The sequence below is a fragment of the Perca fluviatilis genome, chromosome 12, assembly GCF_010015445.1.
Source record: "Perca fluviatilis chromosome 12, GENO_Pfluv_1.0, whole genome shotgun sequence".
In the NCBI taxonomy this organism is placed as follows: Eukaryota; Metazoa; Chordata; class Actinopteri; order Perciformes; family Percidae; genus Perca; species Perca fluviatilis.
In genome coordinates, this window is record NC_053123.1 from 26,862,814 (window position 1) to 26,889,397 (window position 26,584).

The following is a 26,584-nucleotide window of genomic DNA, read 5'->3' on the forward strand; positions in this document are numbered from 1 at the left end:
CACACAGCACCTGGCTGTAAATCACAGCGACCTGTTAGGACCGGTACATGTGTCTGTTTAAAGTGAGACTGCAGTGATATCACTGCGGTGTAATAAGTAGTTTTAATATGAAAGCGACACCGTAACTGAACCGTTTTATGCGCAAAAGTTAAAACTTTAATGGAGTCGTAATACATGTCACTTATTAAAGAAATGGTGGTAAATGGAAAGAGCTACAGTGGAGAACAAATAAATATAAGAACGAGACTTTTGACTCATGTTGAACTTGTGTGTGCATGCTGTGAGCTGTGTAGGAAACTAGTAAACCTAAAGCCACTTAACCTCCAGACATATATATGTATATAGTCTGTTTACTCAACAACGCGTTGCTCAGTCTCAAGGCCCATTAGTATTACTAATTACTACAAATAGCGTGATAGGGTTCTTTCGCGCAGTTAGACGCAAGGAACTTCATTTAGGATGCAATCCCGCATTTTTTTAAAGCACTAAATGAAAAGTATAGTCTATACATATAGTATACAGTAGCATATATCATAACAATGGGTGTAGGGTGGAATTATATCTCGCTTAATGATGTATGAGTCGGGGTGTTATCTCACTATGTGTGGCTAAAAGGTGTCTATGATCATCTGGAATATAAAGGACTTCAGCTGTGATGAATCTGTCTCTTTGTTATTGTATTTTATTTATCACATTTTATTCATGTATATTCATTTATTAGCCTATATTAACTTTTAGGCTCTAGAGCTAAGTGACGTGGATGTTTAGTGTCTAAATCACGTTTATAAGCTCACAATTTAAGAAGAAGAGAAAAAACACGCACATCAAGGATCCCTATATATATATATATATATATATATATATATATATATATATATATATATATATATATATATATATATATATATATATATACATATATATGTCATGTAATGTTATTTTATTTATTTATTCAGTAAGTTTTCTGTCGAGGAATTAGAATATAATGTTTACCCATATCGGCTGCAGCTGCATGATATTTTCCATTCTATAGTTAAGTCTTCATCACATCCGTTTAAGATGTAGGCTAAAATATTTAACCTCACCAAACAAAAGAAAATAGCAGAATATCTTTTTTTTAATAAAACGCTCAGACTCAGGCTGGCACATAATTAGACTATTTATTTCCTGCTTTGATGTTTGTTTTTGTCCAAGTCACTGCCTTAAGGAAGGTGTCTCGTGTGAGGCTTTAAAGCGTGAACTCTGGTCTCTTGCTTATGGTCATCACAAAAACCCAACTTCTCCTAAATGCACAATTTAACCATCGCCTTAAAGCAACCGCATGCTGCTGATTTTGTATTTTACGCCTAAAACTGAGCGTCAGGCGAATGTCAGGATCTTCAGGCCCAACACTGACCACTCTCAATCCTCACATCTTCAACTTTTCGGTGCCTCCTGCAGTGGCTCTCCGCGCTATATTTAGAGTCCTGCACGGGGGGATCGCAGTCCTTGGCCCGGGGTGGAAGGTGCTGAAACAGCCCGAGAGCTGCTGTCACTTTGGATGCTTTACTGCGCGCTTTATCCCCGGAGTCATCCGGGGTCAAACGCTTTCTTGTACTAATTGAATATTAACGGAACGTTTCCGCCCACCTTCCACGTGTCTGTCTGGGTGAAGTCAGAAAAAAAGGAGTTTATGTTTTTCCGTAAAGGGTCCAACAAGCCCTCCGTTTTTGGTAAAAAACGTTAAACCAAACACAAACTGGCAAGAATAGCGTGTTTTTACAAAGTGTTTGAGAGAAAATATTATGGTTGCATTGACCCTTATAAAAACGTTCGATATAAACCTCTGGATATATTTATCTGATTTTAAAGCATGCTTACGTTTTGGGTGAATGAGATGCCATCGGGGCTATAAATGGGATCTAAACAGCAAACAGTTTGCTTGTGTTTTACGAGTTTCCTCCCACAGGGATTTAAAACCCATCATATACACACACACACACACACACACACACACACACACACACACACACACACACGAGCGCGCGAACGCACGTAGAATATTTAGGCTACTTGTTTACTTTACGCACAAGCATTTAGTCGCACAAAATCACCCAACATCTCATTAAAAAAATTTTTTTATCCACGCCTTATAATTGTGTAAATTACAATCAAAATGATATTCATATAATTTCAAATTCCATATTTCTCCCTGATTATCTAATTGGATACTCAATAATTTTACTTTCAAGCTCAATAGGCTACTTGCATTGCCATTTAAGCGTTAGAAATGCACATATATAATATATAATATCCACTGCGTCGATGTGTATAATGCCAATGATGTCAACCTGTAGGACTTTCTTGTAGCCTTTAATATTTCAATAGTAACTCTAGTTAGACTTGAATTCATGTGTTATAATGTGTTTTTTATGTGGTTTAATTTTTTTTTTTATAGACTAAAATATTCAATATATAAACAGTGTTTCCGCGATGTATTTGTTTCGGACTTTTACATAAATTATAGTTTTGTTTGCGGTTTCATGATTTGTTATTTTGTTCTTAACTGTGCATCCCGGTTTCTACATATCTTGCTGAGTTATAACCATCGACTCGACTGTAGAAAACACTCCACGTGCGCGGCGGTGACCTTTGGAGAGCTTGATCTTCAGCAGCCGCAGGTTGAATTCCGGCCTGCAGTCTTTTCCTCTGACGGATCCAGATCCAGCAGCGACCATCCTCGGCCCTTTCTCCCCTCATCTTTTCGTTTCGCTGCTGACGGCTGAAATGTGGTAAAGATTTCTTCCCCCCTCCCGCCCCCCCGGTAGAAACGGATCAGCCGCTTGCCTTCGGTCTGTGCGCCTCTTCCTGAGCATCAGGCCTGCACACGGATCGTGCAGCTCCGGACAAAGTCTCAGCAAAGCGCCGGTTTAAAAAAAAGCGATGCTTGATCTTTGGAACCGGTTATGTTTTAAGGGTCTGACCAAAAGCTGCAACAATATCACCTGCCTGTATATTATTATTATTTATAGTAGCCTATTCATATGCGTAGGCCTATTCTTATTCTTATTCTTATTCTTATTCTTATTCTTATTCTTATTCTTATCCCCCTAAAAGCCCATTGGGGAAAATGTGTCATTTGTTATACTGGGCTATATAAAAACAATTGACTTGACTCAATATTTGTTTAATGATTATTATCATTATTAGGCTTTTATTTTAATATGTGACAGTAGTCTTCTATATTATGCTAGTCTTTATATTTACTTTCAGTGCTATTAGAAATTATTATTCTTTGCATTAGACCAAAATCTAAACATTCATACTTTTTACTAATACTTTCCCAACACATTATTAAACGCAGTAATGTGTTGTTGTTTTTTAATAGATGAATTGTTAATTTATTAATCCAATAATTGTCTGTATTGGGTCCAAATTGATTTGTTATTTTAAGGTATAATTCTGCGTCGTTTTTTTGACGATTGCTTTCATCAGAAAACAGAAATGTAGCTTTTTAAAATCATTTTTATCGGCCTAAATTAGTACAATGAATTAATTTATAGACTAACATAATAAACAGATGGCAGGCCTGTGATGGAAGCCTATGTTTTAACATAAACTTGTGTATCAGCTCCTGAGTTATCTCCCTCTGAACTGTGTTAACACACCAGTTTATTGTCCATAATATATCTTTTCTTCCCTGTAACCGACCTGAAATAAGCCGTGCAGAGCCGAACCATTTCACTTGCTAATCTTGTCGTTCCTCTGTGTCCTGAGATCAGCCCACCTGTCCTGCCGCAGCTCTGCTCTGCCTCCGCAGCTGTCGGCCGACACAATGAAGCTGTAATGAGACTTTTCCTCCAATCCCTGGTAATGATGGAATCAGCGGCTCAGACATATGTGAAAAGACAGATATTAAAATGACTATTGGATGTTCACCAGGAGGCGAGGGCCTCGGCCGACAGACCTGGAGGATCAGCCTTCAGGGGGAGAAGTGAAGCTGCAGGATCTGAGCGTCAAAGAGGGGAGACGTCGCACTGGTTGCTGAGGCCAATAAATGCATCATTTAACACAAACTGATATATTTTTTATTGTTTTATTATTCTGTTTGCAGGGCAATCTGCGTGTAAAGCAAACATGGATACAAGGAGAGAATGTATAATAAGCTAATGTTTTTTTTTTTTTCTTCTTTTCTTCCATAGGCTGCATTATGGAGTCAGTTCATTAGACTGCTGCAGTCCGGATGACGGTTCTTCTTCCAGGACGCGCGTCTCCCTCTGCTGCCATTGGACAACACACTTTGTCTCGCTGTCTTTCCTCACTTCTCATTGGACGCGCGGGTTTGACAGGGAGCCGGAGGGCCGCCCCTCTGCGCCTGGAAAAAAAAAACTCCTCCAGAAGTGAGTATCAATCAGCGAGAAGTTAGGGGGGACAGAAAGAGAAAAGGAAAGACGCGGAGTGGAAGGACGTATAGACGCGCAAAGCGGCAGACCGCATCAAAACTATCAATCCTACCGGACTTGATCTCTCACGCGCAGCCAGGATGGCACAGTCTGCTTTCAAAAGTTTGACGCGCTGTTTCTAGTCACAGTTGGGATTACTTTGGACACTTGGTGAGTTTGCGCCCCGATTTAAACACTGACGTGTGCATTTTTTTTTTTTTTTACTGTTTTGCTTCACTGCGTTGGACGGACAGAGTGGGTTTTTCGCCGCGTCCCCCCAACCCCTCCCCACCTTTGGGTGGATTTGAGAGAAATGAGTGAGAGGAGGCGATCTGCCGCCGCTCTGAGCTCTAGAGCCCACGCTTTTTCCGTGGAAGCCCTGATCGGCTCCAACAAGAAGAGGAAGCTCCGGGGCTGGGAGGAGAAGGAGCTGGAGTTGTCCATGGAGAGCCTCGCCACGGACGGAGAGGACCCGGCGCACTGTCTGGATATGGACCCGGGTCAGTGCGCAGACATGCACCACACCGCTCATACTGTCCGGATCTCCGTTATATCACTGCAGCGCAATGCAAACCGACGAGTCCCGAGTCAAAACATGGCTCCACTTTCAATGACCCAACCCACGACAGGGCATGTAGCTAGAAGCTCCACGCTCTCTGTGAATGTTGAGTCTTTTTTTCTTCTTCTTTAAACCAAGTGAGGGTTTCTGCTCAGTGGTTTCGCTCTGCTGCAGCGCGGCTACATAAAGAAGAACGTTTTTTTTTTCTGTTGTAGATGCAGCTTATAAACCTGATGCGTGCAGGCCTGTAGAGCAAGTCAGTCATGCTTGTCTACTGTCAGGAATATGACACAGAAAATGCATCACAAAATGCCTTAATTTGCGTCAGTAACAAATGAAACTATCATAACAACTTACAAATAGATTTTAGGACTCAACATCAGGCTCTAAGTGATTAGATGTGTCTTTTTGTCATGGCTGGGTGGCTTGTCCAGGTTTTGACTCCGGACCGGTGGATTCCTCTATAAGATAGAAGTGACATGAAAAATATGAGTCAAAACATTTTCAAAGTTGTGTTGATGTTTGGACGCCGTTTGTCTTCAGTTTGGCTGCAGGCCTTCAGTGAGGCCTCGGCTTGTTGCACGAAGGCGCAGTGGCATGTACATGTCAAAGTAAATACACGTATCTAATGCGTTTAATTCTCAGACAAACATTTCAGACATTTTGAATTATAATGTCCTCTGCTAAGAAATAACAGAATTGCAGTTCACGTTGCAATAAAAGCGCCCTTCTTGCGCCACACAGAACATCCAACATGCCCCATGTATGAGAGCGTTCAGGGGACTGTGAGGGTAACATTAAAGACTTGATCATTCGTGTAAAATGTGTAGTCAGTTTAAGCATATTTTGTTAGAAATCAACCATCCAACTTCCGTGTAAAGTGTGAAGAAATGAGTGGATAAGTGGAAATGCACGGCAAAATAAATGAATCACATAGGCTAAATAGAAAATTATAAAGTAAAATTTACAAGAGACTACAATTAAGATGTTTTTTTCATTTAAGTGTAGTACTTTTTTTTGGAAAATCAAGATAAAGTGTTATTATTTTGTTGTTTCAGCAATTTTCTATTTAATATATTCATAACAAGGGATGAGGCACAACTAAATTTTTTTATGTAAGCAGTTAATGTATATGTTTAAGTACGTTTTAAATATCACATCTTATATACATCAACTTAAACGTTAATTTATTGTTTTGCATATAAACTACATTATTACTCCATTTTGTGAATACATTAATTACAGGTGTAATGTAATTCTGGCTGTTTCATTTTGAACTACTTAGATGTCAGTGTTTAAAGATGAACTGATCATACTGCGCCTCCAGAATCGGACCTGAAGTGACTTTAAACCTCGATGCTGGGACGTCGACACTTGTGAGCTTTATTTCTAAACTGACCGGCACAGAGCTGCGCGTCCTGCTTGAGCCACAGCAAAAAAAAAAAAAAAAAAAAAAGATTATTTAGTTTGATAATGAAAGGTCATTTAGTTTAAATATTGTTTAAGTTTGGTCGTCTTCTTGCAAAATCTTAGATTTGGTGAAAAAAAATTCCATGGATCCAAATGTGGCCCGTTCTTAATTGAATATTTATTGTAGCTTTAAATATACAAATCACATTCTCTCATATTTATATCACAGCTGATTAAATCTTTGTAGGAATGTAGAGACAGGCAGAACTGAAGCTTACCTCTGCCTGCTGCTCAGGCAGTCTCAGGCCGAAGCTGAGTCCCGCTGCCTGCTGCAGTCTGACCGCGGGGGCGCAGCGCCTTTACGCACGGCTCCTCTGTGCTCTGAGACTGCCAGTGATTGAAATCCAAAAATTGAAAATGTGAAAAACCGAAGTAAACAACAAAGGAGGATGATTTGAGGAGGGAGATTGTGTCTCTCGTGGGAAGATGATTGTTGTAGTTGTTGACATTGAAGTGTTGAACTGTTTGCAGCGTAAATGAGAGAGGTGAGACTAAACGTTGATTACAGCGTTGCTAATGGCAAACAGCTTGTGCTTTTTCTTACAAAAGAAAAGAAAAAGGGCAACGATAATCCACAAACATGAAACCTTTGACATCATTAAACAACCATGCAGTTATTGTGCTAATCTTTGCTTCAGAAAAAGTCTTTCTGTTCATCTTCTCCCATGGTTTGTCTTGGAGAGTTTTAGGATTTGTGGCTCAATTAATTACCCAGTTCCCGGTTCCTCCCCCCCCCCCCCACTCCCCCCCGGTCCCACTCATTAGCAGGCGGGTTCCTGGCAGGTTCAGCAGGTCCTGCTCGGGTCCTAAAGCCTCCCCTTTGGCGCGTCGGGCGGCGGTGACCGAGAACAGCGAGTCTCTGTGGTCAGATTATGTGGTTTAGAGGAATCCTTAACGGAGTGATTTTATTTTTACTCAACTCCAGGCGAGGCTGGAAGCCCTCTGGTCGTATAACACGTTTATTAGCCTCAAAGACAAGGGCAGGACTGAGAAACGCACAGGCTCAGAACCAGGCTCGCGTTTAACGGGCTGCATGTAAGAACTGCACAGAAAAAAATGTAGATTTGTTTGACCTCACAAAACTACCCCAACCACATCTGCATAATATTTACCCTTTAATACATTAATTAACAAGTTGAACTACATCCAGTAAAATATTTAATCTTATTTATGAAAGGCCTGAGCCAAACTATGTGATTTTAAAAGGTGACACTTTGCGCTTTTACGCACAGATTACACACATAACTAACTCACTCCGAACACCTGAAGCCGCTAGGCCTCTGTTCATTAACATCTATCAAGATTTCTGCATCATAACATAATACTAAAATGATCAAAACGCTTTCCCTTCCTTTCGGTGTTTCTCTAAAGAGTTCTCTGTCAACTTTTAGCATGCCGGCTGATAAGAGAGATTTGTACATGTCGTTTTTACTGCTGAGTCTCCATCAGTAATGAAACAGGTGCTCTCTTTGTGTGGAGTGGGTGACTCAGTGATTTCATGCTCGACAGATTGCTACTGTCCACTTCAGAATCAAAACAATCAGAGAATCAGCTTCCTTCATGAAGCACCATTTTACTATAAATGCTGACTGTCAATACAGGAGCCATATAGAGTACAATTTCACTCTCTATTAAACTTTTGAATTTCCCCTTAAGAATCTATATCTAAGTATGAAAACAAAATATGTCCACATTGAATAACATTATCACATACAGCACATTCTGTATCTGCGTGTAACGCTCTATTGAATGTATGTGGTGCTTACACATATTCAAATTCTCCAATCCAAGACGGGGTACCTTTTAAATTGCTGCACCACAACATAAAATGGAAACATTGCAGATGATATGAGATATATTTTATGTAAGTTTTCCAAATTTTAGTTTAACACCCTACAATAATTTCAGATATATCTGATGTATAAAAAAAAACGTTAGATATTCTTAATTTGGTGTAAAATTTCTGCAATAAAAACCGTTCCAACATGTCAGACTTATGATAAAAATGATGTCCATATCCCACATTTATCTTCAGCTCTCACTTTTAAAACTCACAAGAGGCATCTACTGTAAAAAAGAAATACTCCTCCATTAAAAATAGTTACAACTTAATAAAATACATAGTTACTTCATACAAGCTCTCCGTCGGAGGAGTACCACCACATAAATAAACATTTCTATCTTCTCTCGGATTAAAAGCCTATTTATAACTTTAGTAAAAGCTCTTCTGCTCCCTTTAATATATCATTGAATGTATACATGCATTAAGATCCTTCTTTAAGAAAACTCCAGCTGTCTGAAGCTGATGTGAGTGTGACTGAATGTGAACTGTGACACCGAGGACAGTTGGATAAACAGCACTGACTTTATTAAATTCAGGCCAATTTGTGGCCGACTATGGATGTTAGCGTCGTTTTAATGAGGCCTGGCATGAGCTGATTGGGAGCACTTAACCGCAAGATACCGTGTGTGTGTGTGTGTGTGTGTGTGTGTGTGTGTGTGTGTGTGTGTGTGTGTGTGTGTGTGTGTGTGTGTGTGTGTGTGTGCTAACCACAGCAGATGTCAGGGCCAGTGTTGTGCTGAGTGAGCAAATTTTTGTTCATGAGTAAATGTCATTTTTTATTCATTCAACTTTTAAACACAAAACAACAACAGCTAAACTGAAGCTGAAAGAACACCTTCACATGAGCTCGATGCTGAGTGATGCTGGACTACAGGTATCGTCCTGTGTTTTCTTCAGGTCTGATGTTTGAATGTACACATGAACATATACAAAAACACAGGCCGGTGAGTGGCGGAGGACAGGTCCTTCAGCCTGATGACAGGGCGTCCGGGCGGGGTCGACAGGCTCCTTCTTAGCCGGCAAATTCCCTCCTCCGCATCTCTGAGGCGCCCCTGCCAAAACGTTCTTTTTTAATCGGGCCGCTTTTGCCCTTTGGAATGTGTCTGCTCCCTCTAAACATCCAGTTTTAGATGCCTGTAGTAGATACGGGGTTGCTCAATGTGGCTTTTCAGGCTGTGTTTGTTGCAAATAGTTTTGATGCCAGAGATTTCACACTTTTTTATGTAGTGTCAAATCTTGTTTCTGTCACAGTGGCACAGCAACTGCATTTAGATTACAGGCCAAATCTCCAGACTAATGACATTCCTTTCGATTTATTACTTTATTCGGGTAGAGGAGACTCATTTTAGGCCTTTAAATGATACATTATTTACAATTATGGAACATCAAAGAGAAATACAAATACCTCAACAACAACCTACAAATAAATCTTCCATTTTACATATATATATATATATATATATATATATATATATATATATATATATATATATATATATATATATATATATCTACTGGACGATCCTTGGCTGCTGACATCTGATCTAAGCCTGATATTGACAAAGTGATGCAGCTGTTTAAATCCAGTTTACAGCACTAAGACTTTGTTGGGAGTCAGTTTGTGCATTGAAGCTGAGCTACTCTGAACCTTGTTGCGTTGTCAGTGCAGCAGATACTGTTTTTCAGACTGACAGTAATATAGCTCACGGAAAATATATAAAACATAATTTATAAAAACATCTACATGTTCTGTAATACAATGCATATTAAAGACAAATGAGAGAAAACAGAGACATCAAACAGCACTTTTAGTCCAACTCTGTTTAATATATACACTGCATACAGACAGTATAGACTGTCTGTGTGCAGTATACAAATGAATCCCCAGAAAAATTAGCTCTCCCTGGTCTCCTCTCAGATTAACTGCCAGTTGGCAAGATCTAAATATCTAATCTTATTGGCCCAATGTGAAGACCACATTTTTGTTAGGATTTGAGCCATCCATCCTGTCTTCTCCCTGTAACACTAGCAGCATGTGTAGTAAGTGTTATTGCGGGGGGCAGCTGACTGACTGATTGTGTATCTGCCTGTGTGTGTGTGTGTGTGTGTGTGTGTGTGTGTGTGTGTGTGTGTGTGTGTGTGTGTGTGTGTGTGTGTGTGTGTGTGTGTGTGTGTGTGTGTGTGTGTGTGTGTGTGTGTGTGTGTGTGTAAAATCATGTGTGACAGTCCTCACTGGCTGCAGTGACACTGGAAGGATTCCCAAGAAGATGATGGAAAGTCTCTCTCTGTGTCTCCTGTGGTCATTACAGCCCTCCACCCCCATCTCTCCTCCCCTTCCCCTCCTCCCCTCCTCCCTCCGCTCTTCCTATCTCCATCACTCCTCTCCGTGCTCTTGTTTCCAGCGGCGTTGGCTCGGCCTGCGCCGTGGCGGTTTTGCCTGGGACGCTGTCCAGTCTCTCAGCCGCTCTGCATTTGCATAACCACATTTGTGTGCCCTTAGTCTGCCAAGTCAACCTCCTCGTGTCAGGGCTCCCAATAAATAATACATTATTAGATTCTTTTATTTTTTATTTTTTTGGGGGGTGGTGGTGTTGGATGGGGTTTAGGATAGTCAGCTATAAACTTTTTCTGTGAAAAGTGAAATAAGAGACATTATGTGATGATCTTATGAGAGTTTTGTCTGGGTAAAGGGTAGCTTTGAGGTGTCGAGACTTGACATCCCAACTGGAAAATCTTTGATGCATTTTCATATTTAACCCCAAAAGGTTTCCATTTTATTTTTTAAATAACATCACACATGTGTTAAGTGACATTTAAAGGTCTGAGTCAAGTAGAATCATTCTTGGTTTAGGAATTCAGCATTTTTTTCTTTAAGGGGATTTTTATGCTTTTAAAGTGCAAAAAGCGTCTGGATGTAGAATCTGGTGTAATTTGTAATTTCCTGTTTCACTTTAAAGAAGTAGTTCCGTTTAGGGGGTTTGAAATAGATTAATACAGTGAAAATGTAGGCTATGTTTAAAAAAAGGAAAACCTTCACTTTTCGAATTGTCAGGTGTTCCTGTTATTTCGTCCACCCTGCCTGTGTCAAGTGGGCTATTGGTTTGAAATAAAGTGATCAAGGCGAATGTGAAGGAGGCAGAGGTCATCCTGGTTGGTGTCTGCAGAGGCTCAGACAGATGGAAAGCGTTCCTGTAGGTCTGGATTGGTTTCAGGATGGAGGGAACGTTTTTATCTGCTCTAACGTTGTGACGGTGTTGATGACTCTGAATGGTCAGTCTGTTAAATTTGGTCCAGAGGGAGCACTTGAGGGGAAACTTCATTTGCTGAACGCTTCCCGTCGGAATTCTACATTGTGTGGCCCAATTTCAAATTTTATATTTTCTACATAGCATTTCAAAGGCTTTACGCAACATTTATTCTGCTTTTGACATCAGCCCAGAACTCCATGACGAGTTGAGCCAGCGAGCCAAACTCGGCCGCTTCTCTCCAAGCTGCAGACGGCAGGTGATTTGGAGTCAGCGGAGAGTACCGCTGTACTTTCTCACCGTGCCAAGTTTCCTGCGTAAAGTCGTAAAGTATATTAATTCCAATATTCAGAGCTGCCTTCTCATCATCTTCCTCATTTTCCCCTCAGACTCGGAGGCGAGTCCCGGCTCGGACGGAGAGGGTCTGGCCGAAAGGACGTCGTGCTCCTTCGGCTCACCTGCCGAACTGGCCCCCGTGCCCTGCGAACCGTCGCCCCCGGCATCCATGGAGGAGATCCAGGTGGAGCTGCAGTGCGCAGACCTGTGGAAGCGCTTCCATGACATCGGCACGGAGATGATCATCACCAAGGCGGGCAGGTAGGCCGGACACACACACACACACACACACACACACACACACACACACACACACACACACACACACACACACACACAGAGACACACACACACACACACACACACACACACACACACGTAGCCCAGAAGGTCTACGTGCGGCTACGTGTCGGACTCATGGCGCAGACAGAATGTGCGCCAAGTCTGCGTAAAAGGCGATTTGCGAACTTTTACGCTCAAAATGTATTTTTTGTGTGATTTATTTGGTGAAGACAAACCGCAAACAGAAATCCTCTTTTTTATAAAAGAGTGTTTTATGAGATTATGACTAAGATTATGACAACTCACCGTCACACAGATTTATCACATGCGTAAACCGAAAATCGACCCACAAAAATACTTCATTTTTAAAGAAACAGTTCAGCACACGCACACACACACACACACACACACACACACACACACATACACACTCCTCTGAGCTCTGTTTGGAGGGTGTTAATGTGTTGCACATGCAGGCCGCTCTGTTGTGTTCAGGCCTTCGTGACGCGGCAGGTTACTCCTGATCTCGGAGAATAAGGAGAGCTGGTTCTAATTAATCTCTCTGCAACATGTTCCGTGTTTTTCTCGCTCTCCCGGGCCAGCAGTGCAAACTCAGAGCAAGCGCAGAAGTTGACCTGCGGATCCTGCAGGAAGGACCTTTACCCGCAGTCTGCTCCGCTCCCACGCGCCCGGAGCGCAGCACATTTCCACTAACATTTCCCCCTCTGTTCACATCAATCGGCATGGCTGACATTTGGTTTGATGTTGCTTCAACTTTACGGCAAATATCCTCCCTTAAAACAAGGTTTTCATTCTTTACCGCGTTGAGTCGTTTACGCTTTTGGTTCCTAGAGAATAAACCTCAGTGAGTAATCTCAGTGAGGTGAGATACTGCTTTACATTTTTTACACAAATGTTTATTCGATGAAAAGTTTCTTTTGATTAGAGCAGTGCGGGGACTTTTCATGACAAACGATGATCTCATCCGTGTTGGAATAACGTTTTGGACTACGATTAGTCCTTTTAGGCACTTTATAAAATGTATTTTTGCTTTATTTATTTATCCAAGACCATTTTCAGAATAGCGAAAAAACTCGACCAAATATATACCAAACTCGACCAAATATATATATATATATATATATATATATATATATATATATATATATATATATATATATTCTGTTTTACACGAGAGTTTCTGGCTATTTGTTTTTAATGTATTAAATAGGTGGGGTTGATCTATGTATATTTTAGTCCACCTGTTATTTTGAAACCAGAGTTTTATTTTAATTTTTTTCTGCGCTCCTCTCAGTTGTGACTTCAGATTGAAATGAACCCTGATGTCGCTCTCCTCTCCTCTGCTCGTTACAGACTAGACTCGGCTGTTTTTATGAATTGGGTTAAAATTGGTAACCAGCTCATAAATAAAGCAACAATCATTTTGCGCCGAAGCAGAGGGAAGGCGGACACGAACCTCGCCGTGTGTAATTCACGGCCTGCTCATAATAAACTCATAAATCCAGAAGAGAAGGGAAGCGAGAGAACAGCCCTCTTTTCTAATAGGCAGGCCCGGATTTACGACCTTTAAATGAAATGGGGAAAATGCAGCGTTTGAAGTACAAAACGAGGTATTAAGTTGAAATGTCTCCCTCTCCACATACAGACTGTTAATATAGGTGCAGTTTTTCTTTATTCAGACTATAATTTCCACTGGTGGGTTTTGCATGAGTTTCAAGCTGCAGCTAATGGGAGGAGCTGGTTGCAAAAAAATATTTGAAGGGTAAAAAAATTAAAAATACATCTATTTATATATAAGTAACATTTTCAGTTCGTCTGTTTTAAATTGATATTATGATTAAATGAAGACTACAACCACAGAATACTCCACATTCCTGGAGTTCAAAGGTCAGAGGTCACAGTGACAATATGGAAGATAATATTTGTCTTCACTAAAATTATGAAAATTATGGAGTAGATCAGGAGCTGCGAGGCTAGAAAGATTTTCAAGGTGTAGATGTTCTCGAAGCGTTTGAAATAAATGCGATCTATTTGATTTTATTAGGCTAAATAAATACTGAACCGTGATTGACCAAAACTCTGCAGGGGGAGTATGTCTGCTTTAGAAGCTGCAAAATGATTGGATGGATTTCAGTACGTCTTCAGTTAAAGCCGCCAATCAGGACTAGTTAGCACGAAACCACCTGCAAAACAAATAAAGGTATATTTGAAAATGCACCTAAAAATAAGAATTCCCACAAGTGGTAAATATTATATATATATATAATATACATACATATATATATATATATAATATTTAGTATGAAGGTATTTTCAATTGTTAGTAAACTTTTGCATTGCTGAATTAATTTAGATGTTTCTACATTGGAATACATGTATGCTGTGTACTTGACTGATCTAAAAGAAGTACTGCATACCCTTCTCTCTCTCTCTCTCTCTCTCTCTCTCTCTCTCTCTCTCTCTCAGATCAATAATTATTTTTGCCCCTGAACTGTTTGTTTTCCTCTGCCATATTTCTCAGCATTTGTTTGTTTTGATAAAAACTCTTATTGTGAACAAGAAGACACAACTACGTTTAGGAAGATGTCCACCTCGGGTTCCTCCTCAACCACAGCGGCAGAAAACAGACATCCAGACTGGATGAAATCAGACTTTTTACATGACTTGATTTTGTCTGTTCATGTTTTTTTTTTTTTTATTCTCCTAAATGAATTGCTAAACACAGTTACTGTATGTATTAGAGTTTCTTCAGGTTGCTAATAAACAGCTGCTGAGATCGCCGGTCGGGTTTCAGTGATGGTTATTTTTTTTGCACATTGGTTCTTTTCAGAGTAACTTTCTTGTAAATGTTCATCGCTTTTCATTATGAACACAGCAGAAGGAAAGAGACAGAAACACGAGAGTCACTCCATCCCATTGATCCCTACATGTTGCTTTTTCTCCTTCAGGAGGATGTTTCCAGCCATGCGAGTGAAGATAGCCGGTCTGGACCCTCATCAGCAGTATTACATCGCCATGGACATCGTGCCGGTGGACAACAAGAGATACAGGTACCTTCTTTACACACAAAAACATAAATGGGAGTGAATGCCTGTGCTGACAAATCAGACATCAGCTAGTTGTTGTCATCCAGAACAGAGAGACATTACTGTCTTTGCACACTGTATTTATGTATTTTACTGCCCTTCCAAATGCAGAAATGTATCCCAGAGTTTCTCTACCAAACACCTGCTAAACCAAAATCAGTTGATTCTTTTTGGTTTCAGTGGGGACTTTAATGTCCCATGATGGTCTGAATGCTGTTTCAGATGCTTCTGAGCTGTGACAGGAATTAAACTGCTGAGAAAACGCTGAGTAATTGTATTTCTTCGTAGTAGGCATAATAGAAATGTACAGACGCTGCACTGAATAGTGTTCGGCCACTTCAGTCCACAGAAAGTTTAATAAATGCACAGCTGTACATAATATGCACACGCACAGTCGTATCTGCAAATGCATGAGCGAGCCCCCACTTCTGCCGCTGCTATAGCTGGAGCAAAAAACAGTTGTTTTTTTTTCCTGGAGGATTCTCAAATGTCAGACCGAGCATAAACATTTTGACCTAGTTGGATTTTTCTCATCGTTCATGCCATTTCTCATGTTAGAGTCGAACGTAACAGGATTTGGAACCAAACAACCTCATTTTTCAGATTTCTAATAACTGCTACGGGAGTTGTTCCTGTCTTCTTCTTCTTCTTCTTCTTCTTGGCAACGCAGCAAGAGTAGTTACTCCCCATCATTTGCATCAGTGAAGTGAAGCAAGAGTGATTAAAGTGTGCATGTGCTGGAGGAGGGCTTGTATATGATGGATCTCTCTGGATATGTAATAAGACTGATATCCTGGCCCACAGTACAAGTCCCAGAAGTCAGAGCCAAAGAGAGGAGATTGAAATGTATTCATCATCCCACTGGGCAGGCAGCAGAGCCAGAGGCTGCAAATAGGATAACTCTCAACATTCACGTCTAATGACGGAAATGGGGAAAAAAGCTGTTGAGATGGAAAAAGGATTTGCAATGCTGCATGTATACCTGCTGCTGTTATGGGTGACTGTGGACGTTTTATAGGGTTACTTTAATGGTTCAATACAGTTTAAAGGTATTTGTTATTGACTATTGACAGAAATGAGCAAGTGAGATGATGAAGATGATTATGAGAGAAACGTGTTCAAAGTTTACCTGCGTATTCAGCTGTTGCATCTCGGTTTTATAAATGCTGATGCAGATACAGGCTGTTCCTGTGTGATGAAGTGATAATGTGGCAAATAACCCGGAGCTGCCTCATTGCATTTAAAATAGAGTTTGAGCAGTAAAGAGCTTCTAAAAGCTGATGCTGCTGTTTTCGTATTAAAGCTGCCAGGAGTTTTTTGTGCTGATATTTGAAATGAATGGTTGCAAAACAGCATTTAGACTATCATGGAACAGTGAAGCAGACAGATGAACCTCATTTAGAAAAGCTGGGAAGTATTAACCTGAAAGGACAAGGCTGGCGTTGTACTATATTTTTTAAAGCTTTAATGCGTAACTTTTTGATAATAATGAACATCTGTTACATTCAAGCCATTGCCAAATGAGTTGATACAAAGCTAATTAAGACTATCAGCTCCACACTAGAGGATGGATACCCGACCCGAGCTCGGACAGATATTTAGAAATGATGTTCGGGTTCGGGTCGGGCTCGGTCACATCAGCACGATAAGGCATTGCACATTTTAAATTTAAAGCAGCCTATTATGTAGGTAGCCAATGGGCCTGTTTCACTTGATGCAAAGGTTAGTTTTTGTGATTAAAATAAATGTAAAATATTAGTATATGACACATGCCTTTGGTGTGGGAGATCTGGGTTCAATTCCCACTGCAATACATCAACCAATATGCCCCGGAGCAAGACACTTAACCCATAGTTGCTCCAGAGGCATGCAGCCTCTGACATATGTAGCAACTGGAAGTCGCTTTGGATAAAAGCGTCAGCTAAATGACATGTAATGTAATGTTTATGTAGCTGTGACAACGAAACAGATGCACATGTACATGTGTCATTAGTATGAGAAAAAAATTAGATTTTAATTGTGTCGGCCTCGGGTCGAGCTCGGACATAAATATCTTAATGCCTGTCGGGCTCAGGTCTGGTTCAGTTACTGCTCTGTCGGACGCGGGCCGGGCTCGGACAGAAAAATGCGTCCCTATCCGCACTCTACTCCACACAACGCTCTCTGTATTTCTCACTATGGCTGTGTTTAGAACATGCGCGATTACGGATGACTTGTGTCATGTGGATGCAACAACAGTGGTGTTGTCGTTACTTAGAATTCCTCATGGAGGCGACAGAAACTATGCACTAATGCTTTAAATTCCATGAAAAACCAACGATGAATTAAGGCCAATTCATGGTTTCTGCTGCTGTGTGGTCGCAAGGGTCTACTTGCATCTGCCTGACTTAAATGCCGCCATTTGCCCAAGCCAGTGAGCTTGTAGTGAGCACAGTCCACACGCACCCAAATAAAATTCTACTTGACAACTTGACTAAAATGTCGTGCACAGTATGTATGTACTGTACTTCCCATTCTTGGTCCTTAAGCAGTCACAAACACCATTTTTTCTTGCTGTCAGGAGGGCGCCATCATGCGTATGCAGAACCCTCAATTGTAGTATGTATAGAGCGAGCCTGCAACTGTCCGTCTCATACTTTACTTCATGCAAATGCAAACTAATTTAATCTTGACAATAATTCACTTCATGAGACCTAAGATTAGAGAGTCTGTCACGTTGTTTATCAGGTTCAGTTGAGTCGTGTGTGTTCTCAGTAGTGTATCGAGTGTACCAGCGGCGTTTTAAAGGCCTTTCTTTGCAGCTGGTGAGCATATTTTAAAGCAGAAAGTTCAATGACATAAAACATGTTTACAGGGAGTTAGTTTTGTTTTCATGCATTGCTATGCGAGAGTGAATATCTGATTAAAGGCTGAGCATGCCACAGATACATCCCCCCTCTCTCTGCAAAACAAAACCCTGTCATCTCAGAAGAAAACAGAGAAAGGGCTCTTCTCACTCATGTCAAGTCAGATTTATTTCGGACAAAAAAAACTTGGTTTGTCTGCATAAAAACAAACACTGAACATAAATAAAGTGACTTCTGCAATGTGTGCATCTGGGTTTGAGCCTACATTTCATGTATCGCTGTTTATTAATGAAAAGTTTTCCACCAGAGTGTAGCAGGCGTTCTGCCCTGCCGCCTCTCCCGCTCTCCCACCAGCGAACCAAGACATCATGGAGGACTTTTAGAGGCCAGAAGATCTTGTAAAATTAAATAGGATTTTCTTCCTGGCTGGGGGAATTTACCACAGTGCTTTGCAAACTGAGCTGGGAGCTGTCACTGGTGTGTCTCACAGGCCTAGGGAGTTTGAGGGTCTGGAAATACGGTCTTTATTGGAATCTATTTGCTTGACTTGGGCTCCCTGCCCCTCTTTAGGAACGTCTCATTGGTACCAAGCTCATTAAATCTCCATATATTACAGCGCTTTTATGTGGACAGTCGTTCGGTTCGCTCCGAGCTCTCAAGCCGCTAATGTAGCGCCCTGTTCACTGGCTCTTTTTAAAAACACACACACACACACACACACACACACACACACACGCTGGCCTTGTGTTATGTTATGTACTTCTAACATTAGTCTAATGAATGTTGGACTTCTATACTTTTACTGGTCCCATGTAGAGGTGAGGACTGGAAAAAAAATACCTCAAATTGAAAGATTTTCTTCTTTGTCTATCTTTGTGAGGACATTTGGTCCTCATAAGTCCTCAGAAATAGAAGAAGATGCATACAAACTAGGAAGCCCATTCTAAAGAGATGAAACACACAGGCATAAATGTTTCTATACATGTGAGGATAATACAGTCATTCCTCAAACCCTGTTTTAAAAAAAAATAACCTTAACCCTAATAACCCTAGCCTAAATCTGATCTTACTGTAAACCCAATTTTTTTTAACCTTAAATCATCTTTGCCGTAACCTAAACCCTAGACCTAAACCTAATCCTACCCTTAATCTAATCAATGAAACTGAGCCTGTGTAGATATGAGAACTGGCAAAATGTTGTCACTTTGAAATATTTGTCATTTTTTCTTTTTTTTTTTTGAGGATTTTGGTCCTCATAACTGTACAAAAAGAAGAACACACACGCACCTGGGTACTCACACATAATTAAAAACACAATAAAAAAGGGAAAAATACACACTCAAAAACACAAGGTTTGTTCCCCAAACCCTAATATATAATTAGATTTTGCACGTAACCCAAATTGTTAAATTTGCCCTGACATAAACCTCATCCTAACTCCAACCTTCGTCCAATAAACTCGGATAAATAAGAACGTTTTTTTCTTTGTCTTTGTCAATATAGAACTAGACGATCAAATACACACAAAGGTGTGCAAATACAATAAAAAGTATATTCTCAAAGGGATAAAATACGTAGAAACACACTCATGGCCAATAATACTACTATACTTGTGAGGACAATCACTACCTTTAATTATAAATAATTTTATCCTAACTTTATTTTACCCATAATCCTACAAACACTAATCATAGTCTGAATCTCATCATTTATTTATCTTTGTGTGAAGACATTTGGTAAGTAAAAGAATCCAATAACACACACACACACACACACACACACACACACACACACACACACACACACACACACACACACACACACACACACACACACACACATGCTCACATAAAGATGTTAGTCTTCTTTTACAAACTCAGAACTGATGGTAATTCAATAGCAATATTTACACTGTCAGTACAGTAACCAAATATACAGCCTGGGTTTGGCGTGTGTGTGTGTGTTTGTGTGTGTGTGTGTGTGTGTTCCTGTGTTTGTGTATGTGTGGGTGTTTTTTTATGTGCATGCCTGTCCATGTTACAGTATACGTGTGATGAGCTGAGAACGCACACACACACACACACACACACACACACGCACACACACACACACACGCGCGCGCACACACACACACACACAGACTCACACACACATTGACAACCTGTTTTTACTTTCTTATTGGTGTGTGTTTCTGTGTGTTTGTCCCGGTCGGTGTAATTGTGTGTATGTGGGCGAAAGAAAGAGAGTCTCAGAGTGTGCATTGCAGTTTGCTTTTGTCAGCTGTGTGGTTTGGTGTTGGCTGAGAAGGGAAAGGGACCCCCCCCCACACACACCCCCTTCCCCCATCTGTCCAGTAAGAGTGTCACATAAAGTCCAGTTTTTATTGATCGTGCCGATACCAGATGGCAGATTTATGAAAGATGAAAGCGGGGGGACTAATCAGATTTCCAGTCCTGTTTGGGGCTAAAGTTTCCTCCTTTAACACTTTCCCTGCTACGCTGAGCGAAACCCTAAACAGCACTCCAAACAGGAAATTACAGAAACGCCTGGCACCCTTTGTGTGTGTGTGTGTGTGTGTGTGTGTGTGTGTGTGTGTGTGTGTGTGTGTGTGTGTGTGTGTGTGTGTGTGTGTGTGTGTGTGTGTGTGTGTGTGTGTGTGTGTGTGTTAAGGTCAAAAGTCAGAGCTCTGGGCGCCTGGGTATATCTCACCTGGTAGAGCGCACGCCCATATACAGAGGCTCAGTCCTCGATGCAGTGACCGCAGGTTCGATTCCGATTTGTGGCGCTTTGCTGCATGTCATTCTCTCTCTCTCTCCCCTTTCATATCTAAGCTGCCCTGTCACAAATAAAGGCCTAAAATGCCCCCCAAAAAGTCAGAGCTCTATGTGGAGGTGTGTGCTTGGTATTAGATGTAGTAAAAAACACCCCTATGTTAAATTCCCATAGAGGCAGGCAGATTTTTATTTTTAAAGGCCAGTTATTTCATGAATCCAGGATACTATGCATCCTGATAAAGTTCCCTTGGCCTTTGGAATTAAAATAGCCCCACATCATCCCATACCCTTCCCCATACCTAGAGATTGGCATGGTTTTATGTCAGTTAGCCTAATAGCTGGTTTGATTTGCATTGAGAGATGATTTTATGAAAAGTACCCCCTGCCAATCTCTAGGTATGGTGAAGGGTATGTGATGATGTGGGGCTATTTTAATTCCAAAGGCCAGGGGAACTTTATCAGGATGCATAGTATCCTGGATTCATGAAATAACTGGCCTTTAAAAATAAAAATCTGCCTGCCTCTATGGGAATTTAACATAGGGGTGTACTTACTTATGCCCCCTGTATTTTAAGGAAGAACATTTATTTATTTACGATACATTATTCATTCACAAAGAAAATTGGTGTCCTTAAAGATTGGATTTTTCCTCATTTTTTTAATTAAGATGATGTTTTTATTCCTCTTGTTAGTCAACTTTAGCATGGGTGTCCTACTTTTTTCACATGACTGTATATACCACGTTAGTAACAGGACTTTTTGGCCGGAGTTTTTACTCATCCTAAGTACAGAGAGTGTCATTTGCTGCACAGATTTGAAACCCCCTTGAGGATACACTTTGATATTCTCATTTCCTGGTTGCTTTAAAATAATCTCAGCGTGACCAACAGCAGCTTCCATGTCTTACTGGACAAATAGAAGAGCAAACAGAGCTACAGAAAGCAAGACAAGTCTCAGTAAAGGCCACACCATCACTTGTGGGAAATGCAGATAAACCATGCCAATGAGGGGCTTAGTTGAGACAGCAGATATATATTCCAATAAGGACTGTTGAGTTTTTTAGTTTTATTCTTTATTTGCACAAATAACAAAACAATAAGACATCTGAAGACTATTTGCTCAATCGTGGAACTCTGGTGAAAACTGGCTTCCTGTGTTGACTACTTTGTATATTGTATCTTCAGGACCAAGCACCGTGTAACTGACAGGGCGGTTTTTTTTAGTCGCCGCCCCCCTTTCTGTGGAACCCCCTCCCTAACCACATCAAAAATACCCCCACACTGCCAACATTCAAAAAATGCCCCATGTTTTTATCTGTCTTGCAATCTTACTCTTATTGTCTTTATTGAAATCTTTACTGCTCATTTTTATTTGTATCCTGTGTAAAGCGTCTTTGAGGACTTTGAAAAGCGCTCTATAAAACCAATGGATTATTGTTATTATTATTATTATTATTATTGACTAGACAAATGAATAGAAAGTGTGAACATGAGACCTGATTATTTGATGGGTTTTGGGGGTCGGGCTGACTTTAACACCTCTAAAGGACAATTTTCTTTAAAACTAAATGGTCGAATCAGGTATATTTGTTAATAAGTGTATGGTAGAAACATACAAAGCTGTTCAGTCACATAACTAACTTTACCTCCAATTTGGCGGCCAGAGGGTGCTTTTGACAATATCCCTGGAAACGCCCCAGAGGCTTTTTAAATAGCCTGTGTATGTGTGAGCTGTGTGTTTTGTGGTACAGAGGCTGAGTATGCATGTTTTGTTTGAATGTACTTTGTGTGTGTGTGTGTGTGTGTGTGTGTGTGTGTGTGTGTGTGTGTGTGTGTGTGTGTGTGTGTGTGTGTGTGTGTGTGTGTGTGTGTGTGTGTGTGTGTGTGTGTGAGACAGGGTGGTGCAGCCCTTTGAGGCAGTGACAAAAGGACCAAATAAGAGTTTTGTCCATGTTTCAGCAGTGAGTGATGACATTAGCAGAGACACTGCGGATAAAACACTTTCAACGTAGCACAGGGCCAGAACTAAAGGCAAACAGCTGTGCTTCACACTCGCTCTCCTCCACTTAATCTCAACCTCGCTCTCCTGTTCTGTGTATCTCTCTCTCTCTCTCTCCCACCCTACCTTTCTTTGAAGAATTTGTCCATTGACTTTATCTCACTTATTTTCTCTTTCTTTAGCCCTCTTGATGACTCTGTCTGACTTTCGTTGTCTTGCTGCACTTCTTCTCTCCATGCATTTCTTTCTTTTCTTCTTTGTTTTCTCCTTTCTTGCATTTTTATTCCCTCCCTCCTTCCATCCTTTCTTTTCCTTTTCCTATTGTCTTTTCCTTTGTTCTAGTTTTTAAACAGTGCTTTCAGTGTTGACTGGTGGTTTGTGGACTTGACATTAAAAGTCAATTTCTCTCTCTCTCTCTCTCTCTCTCTCTCTCGCTCTCTCTCCCTTCCTTTCTTCTCTCTCCCTGCTGTTTAATGGGCGGGACACCCCAAACTCACACAACATCATCAAATATTATGGTTTTGCTTAATTGAAACTATGCAGCTGTGTGTGTGACTGCATAATAGTATTTTATGTTGCTCTTCTTAGAAATTTCAAGCACAATGAAGAAACACCAGATGAGTTCTTTGTGTGGCAACGTGGCTGAGTGTTTGGAGTTTGTTTTTCAGCGGAACAGCCTTTATAGTAACCCGTGTTCAACCCTGAAGCAACCTCAGAGATTCAAATGAGTTTTCAAAACAGGGAAGTGATGAGGGAATATTAGTCCCCCAGATTGTTCTAACCCTCTGTGGACTAAGAACAGGGCTGGCATAAGAAATCAGAGTGATACAGCATAACGTCGTTGTAGGATGGCATTGTGCCTTTCCACTTTGCATTAACATTTCAAATACAGTAACTACAATTCAAGAGAGCACACTTCTTCTCCAACATATTGGGAATGTAAAAGACAGTTGAACGTCTAGGATGAAATTAAGCAAAAGCACCGTGTACGGTAAAACATTTTCACCCTAACATTAAAGGCGCTGTACTCGAAATACTGAAACAAACAGCGGGCTGGGATTGCCTCCACACGGCTCTCACGGACCGTTCCGGAATTCGTGAAATACCGGTGTTATTTTCACGGCCGACATGTACACACGGCTGGACCGGCTATCACAATAAAGAACAGAGAAGCTCGGATTACAACACACACAGAGGGAGCGTGACTTCTTCCTCTGTGCAGGACACCATTACTCCTCTATATCTTTACATAGCAAGTATTTGATTGCTGCTACATTGATGTTGTGAATATCGACGTACAGCCCCTTTAACTAAAAAAATTAAAATATACTCATTAAAAAAACAACTGAAAAAAGGTTTTATTTTACACATTTGTATTTGTTTTGTATTAGCATGAAATAGTCCAATTCTCCTAAATCATTTATGACATTTATGTTGCATCTATCCTTTATCAATATAGTTGACATTACTTTGAATGTAAAACTGCAAACAACTAAATGTTTACAATGCAAAAAGAAAAAGTAAAGAAACCTGTGAGGTCTTTCATTTGTTATATGTGACCAGATTTTTGATCTTCACTTTCTGTATCTGAAAAGAAGAGAAACACGGATGCCACAACATAAAGCACAATGAATTAATTATTCATTCATGGTTACATTTTAATATATATAAGAGGTTTTAAAGTGCTCATATTATGCTAATTTTCAGGTTCATAATTGTATTTAGAGGTTGTACCAGAATAGGTTTATGTGGTTTAATTTTCAAAAAACACCATATATTTGTTGTACTGCACATTGCTGCAGCTCCTCTTTTCACCGTGTGTTGAGCTCTCGGTTTTAGCTACAGAGTGAGGCATCTCACTTCTGTAACATCTTTGTTGGGAGTCGCACATGCTCAGTTGCAGAGTATGAGGTCGTGCCACGCTAGCAGCTAGGCGAGCATTATAACGTGTGTTACAAAGTGACCACGTTCGTCCCTGACGTAAAGGCTGGACTACAACAGAGCTGTTTGGAGCAGTTGGTGAACAGTGTTTTCTGTTGGAGATGTCAAGTCCTTTTGGGGTGGACTTTGGGATTTTTCATTTTGTAAACCTATAATGTGCACAAAAATATATATAACACAACAAAGGAAAGGGAAAAAGCCCAAAAGCATAATATGAGCACTTTAAGGTTTTGTCGTGCCGGTCACAGATACTGAACATCTACTGAATCATTATTAAATTGAATTGAAATTTTTAAATTTCTCTTCAGTCGCTGGATTCTTGTTGCAGCTGGTGTGTTGGTGCTGAAGCCTGTTTCCCCGTCTTGTCTTCCAGGTATGTGTACCACAGCTCCAAGTGGATGGTGGCAGGAAACGCCGACTCCCCGGTGCCTCCGCGGGCCTACATCCACCCAGACTCTCTGGCCTCAGGAGACACCTGGATGAGGCAGGTGGTCAGTTTCGACAAGCTCAAACTCACCAACAACGAGCTGGACGACCAGGGACACGTAAGGGACCTCTTCTCTTTCTCTGCCGCTGAAGGCTTTTACTAAACGCTGTAAACATTTTGTTAAGAAACATTTTGTTACGGCATCTTTGTGTCTTGATAAAGTCTATGTCCACGACGTTCCACTTCCGGGATTGTTCAGGTGCCACCGGAAATTCCGCCGGATGTCTTTCATTTCGGCCGAATGTCCGTCACTTTCCGCTTTCTTTGTGTTGGCATTTTAAACTGGTGGATTTCTGAGGACTATGGTTAACTGCTCCTCAGATCTCTGCAGGGTAAATCCAGACAGCTAGCTAGACTATCTGTCCAATCTGAGTTTTCTCTCGCACGACTAAAACAACTTTTGAACGTAGCCTACACACGTTCCACCCAAACAAGTTCCTTCCCGAGGCTATTTTGCAGCAGCCCAAGGGCTGCGTCCGGCGCTTCGCACCGCCCAAGACGATTGTGTTTGGTTTAAAGAAATGCCAATTAACCAGAGTACATTTTTCTCCCATCCCAGAATGCTGTGTGGACTTGCCAGACCTTCCTTTGCAGCGCTGTGGAGGAAGGTCTGTCAATACGAGACTAGTCTACTATTTGTCTCAAGACCGTATTTAGACATTTAGAGCATCCTAAAAAGACCTCCAAATCAATAAGATTGATTGATTGATTTATTAGACAGTAACAGAAATAAATGCATAACAAGATGCCAACACAGTGACATTGTACATTTATCAGAACTGTCGAGGATAACACAAGAAGGTTACAAACTTACTTCCATTGTGGTCCTCGTATGAAGTAAGTATTCCTCGTAAGAAATATGAGACTTTCCATGACAGGAGAACAAAAGTGATGGATTACACATTGCTTTGTAAAGGAGTTGACTTGTAACTCAACCAAAGTATTTAGTTACACTTTTGTGTTGCATCGTAAATTATTGTGCAAGGCTTATTTTAACATTGCGGACCCAAATATTAACACAAAAATAGCTAAAAATAAATAAAACAAACTTTTTGGGTCGTTTGGGTTCATATCATATTTTATGCTTACCTTCCTCTGCATGTGTTGCTTGTTCATGCACTCTCAATTCTGATATTTCCCACATGATCCAAAGGGATTTTTTTCAAAATTTTTTATGTAGTTCAATATTTCATGTTTAATGGTGATTGTCTGGTTTTATGCAGCTCACAAATGCCTTAAATTGAACACATTTCCAAAAATGTTTGCACCCTCAGG

The 26,584-nt window shown here is 40.6% G+C and overlaps 1 protein-coding gene across 2 annotated transcripts in view; it reads left to right on the top strand.

Moving 5' to 3' along the window:
* The first annotated feature begins 4,381 nt into the window (after positions 1-4,381).
* The window catches only part of tbx15 (T-box transcription factor 15), a 40,323-nt gene continuing 18,120 nt past the window's right edge, over positions 4,382-26,584 (top strand). Inside the window, exons 1-4 of one of the 2 annotated variants that reach the window (XM_039819010.1) lie at positions 4,382-4,921; positions 11,928-12,135; positions 15,126-15,227; positions 25,196-25,367. In XM_039819010.1, coding sequence (XP_039674944.1) covers positions 4,735-4,921; positions 11,928-12,135; positions 15,126-15,227; positions 25,196-25,367 — 669 coding nt within the window. In that variant the 5' untranslated portion in view covers positions 4,382-4,734. The remainder of the gene's footprint in view (positions 4,922-11,927; positions 12,136-15,125; positions 15,228-25,195; positions 25,368-26,584) is intronic. The other variant, XM_039819011.1, reaches the window with a different exon arrangement.